The 3,089-nt window shown below is 34.7% G+C and overlaps 1 protein-coding gene across 2 annotated transcripts in view; it reads right to left on the reverse strand.

Moving 5' to 3' along the window:
• Window positions 1–385: 385 nt before the first annotated feature.
• The window catches only part of LOC105557815 (UDP-glucuronosyltransferase 2B15-like), a 7,545-nt gene continuing 4,841 nt past the window's right edge, over window positions 386–3,089 (reverse strand). The window contains exons 3-5 of one of the 2 annotated variants that reach the window (XM_012005177.1): window positions 2,043–2,459; window positions 1,011–1,233; window positions 386–645 (exon numbers count right to left, since the gene is read on the reverse strand). In XM_012005177.1, coding sequence (XP_011860567.1) covers window positions 401–645; window positions 1,011–1,233; window positions 2,043–2,459 — 885 coding nt within the window. In that variant the 3' untranslated portion in view covers window positions 386–400. Of the gene's footprint in view, window positions 664–1,010; window positions 1,234–2,042; window positions 2,460–3,089 lie in introns of both variants that reach the window. The other variant, XM_012005176.1, reaches the window with a different exon arrangement.

A 3,089-nucleotide genomic window follows, 5' to 3' on the forward strand; every position in this document is an offset into this window, starting at 1 on the left:
CCCTGCCCACTGTCCAATTCGAGCGCGTGGCGAGATGTGACCGCACGGAGATCGATATTGCCAGGCGAGGGGTGGGGACGCGAGATGCGGGAGTGGCGACGTAAGCTCGCCGGCAACGGCGCGCTGTCCCCCCCCCTCGCCTGACAATATCGATCGCCGGGCGGTCACATCTCGCCACGCGCTCGAATTGGACAGTGGGCAGGGCAAAGACGACGATTTTTGATAATTAATTACTCATTAACTATTGCGAAAATTGCAAATGTGGTACAGGATTTTTCTGTTTATCTCGATCCGTTCTACCTTCTCACGAGCTCTGGCAGAAATGTTGTGACTCACCCTGTATATTAAACATTGAAGTTTAGATGCTATTTGAAATGCGACAATATTGTTAATTTACTGCTTAAATATAATAATAATGATGTTGAAACATGATTAAAATATACCTTTTATTATGAAGTACTTCTTCAACTGCGTGTAGTATGGACTGCACAGATAAAGTACTATAGCTTAAGCGTATGGCCACGCCTTTAGACACTAATATTTCCGAATTGGACTTTTGATCCATAAAGAAAGGCATTACAATCATTGGTATACCCTTCCAAATGGTTTCTTGCGTGCTTAGAAGACCACCATGCGTCCAGATTGCTTTTACATTTTTATGAGCTAATTATTATATAAAAATATATTACAATAAATTTTGAAAATCTCATATTGATACAAATATTATATTAGTATATTAAATTACCGATTAAATTAATGTGATACACTTTTTAATCAATAGCTTTGTGTCGTCTGTACGTACATTATTTTCAAACTAAACCGAATTTTTTTCTTATTGGTAAAAACTGATGTCTTATTATAAAATATAATATAAATAAAATAATTTAAAACTGAAATTGTCTTCTTGTTACAAAAAAATAAATATTCATATATGTATATGTATATTGAGTCTCATATCGTCTTCTTGTTAGAAACGTTTCTCGTATTTTCCTAGAAATTGGGGCACGTACATAAAACTTCGTTTTGCAGCAACCATTTCACCAGCATTACATTGTTTGGTATTTCAAATGGCACTTCAATATCTAGCTTCCACAGTACTCGTTGCTTCAGTTTCGACAGAGCCAGTAAAACGGTTTTAATCTTGTCCAGCCCAAAAGTTTTCCATTTCACGTTCGTTCCCAAAGATATTATAATGGCTCCATCGGTTGCTCCGTCAAGAAATGCCCGCACATCCTGCAAAATAATGATGAATTGTTGGATTTCGATAATATACAAAGATATGTATCTTAATGCCAAAATATTACCGTAACCAATACATTTTCAAGCGGATTCTATCTATAGCGCATAATTGTATTACTATATAAATATATTCAAATATTAAGATTCGTCCAACATTCTTTCTATATGCCATTGTTATAAATATAATATTATTGCAAAAATGTTTTTATCTATTTACTAATATGCCGCGCAATGTTTGTCTTTTGCTTGCAACTCACTGATTATTATAGAAATTAACTAATAATTAATTAATTGATAAATATTATATTATGTCAAACTCGGAAACAGCGGGGAATGAGACATATATTCATATGAACATTTTGGCTTCAAACGACTGTCTTACTATCACTTCCCAGAATATTGACCTTTCCTCTTGGAACACCCTGCATTTACACCGTCTTTCAGTACATACATATTCTACATACATATTCATATTGTTTGAGAAATAAGGTCATGCGAAAACTCGTATAAATTTGGAATTATACAAAAAACTTATTTTAAAAAAATTAAAGGTTTTTCCTGCTCTAAATATTTACTTATAAAATCTCGCTACTAGAACAGTATTTGTTGTATCTTAAAGAACAGAAAAATCTGTGCAACACAAGAAGGAATCATAAGTCCTAGCTCAAAAGTCTTCGAATAAAAATATAATATTTAACCAAGGTTTAGTTAAAATTTCATTTCAGTATACACCATATATTTTTTGCTAATATTCTTTCTTGTCAAATTCTGTTTCTCAAGTATAAGAGGTAAATTTCCCTTACCTCAGGATACGTTACGACTACCTCGCCGGCAATTGGTTGCACGTCTTGAGCATTCAGACCTGCAATCTCCAGGGTGTTGGGCGGCAGTGGGATCGCAGATTCAAATGCAGGATGAGTATTAATTAGTACAATATTAATACTGTCTTTCTCTATCTCACGTAATGGCCTGATTGCGTGGCCTATGTATTCCTCAGCAAGTTGTTGAGTAATAGGCAAGAAATAGTACTTTCGTACTAGATTATCTATAATGAAATATACCACGTTCCATGTTCTCAGCAACAATCCTTCGGGCTTCGCGATGGCAGCGTGTGTGTAGGGTCGAACTGTCGGGTAACTTGGCCCACCAATGTAATCTTTGAGCCAAGGTGCAGGACCAAATGGAACATAGCCTACTATAGGTGGCTTACCTTTAGCAATCTGAAAACGTTATCTACAGACAATGGACAAAGCTAGAACTGAATAAATGCAATAATGCTTGTAAATTTCTCCAAAAATAGTTGTCTAAGCGTCTTTCGAGTTGCTGATTACGAATTTTTCATCTTTTTGCACCCTTTCTGCGGTTGTTCTTTAAACTGTCAAAAGCTAATACTAAAAATTAAATTCTTTGTATCATGTTCTTCAAAAATTTCTAAATGTTTCTGCAAAATTTAAAAACAATTTGCTTGCGCGTTTATTATTAAAAAATTGCTTTGATTATTTACGACGGAAAGTGAGGCATATTGACTTAATCTCTTTCAAGCTTTATATTTTCTTCAAAATCAAATCTTATTCACAATGACAATACTTTAAACTGTGACTTTATGAATTTTTAAAAATTATACAGGGTATCCCATTTTAACTTGGACAGTAAAATATCTCGAAAACTGAGTCCAGCAGACAAAAATGTTTCAGACAAAAGTTGTATGGTTTCGAGGGGGACATAAGATGGTACCATTGGTTTGACCTTGAATAGTCGTTTGAAGGTCACATAAAGGTCACACCAATTTGTTTTAAATGGCATCCCCTAATTTTATTACATATTCTTATAGCTGACCTCGAGAGCTTTCC

The sequence above is a fragment of the Vollenhovia emeryi genome, unplaced genomic scaffold, assembly GCF_000949405.1.
Source record: "Vollenhovia emeryi isolate VEMERY1.0 unplaced genomic scaffold, V.emery_V1.0 DF939415.1, whole genome shotgun sequence".
In the NCBI taxonomy this organism is placed as follows: domain Eukaryota; kingdom Metazoa; phylum Arthropoda; class Insecta; order Hymenoptera; family Formicidae; genus Vollenhovia; species Vollenhovia emeryi.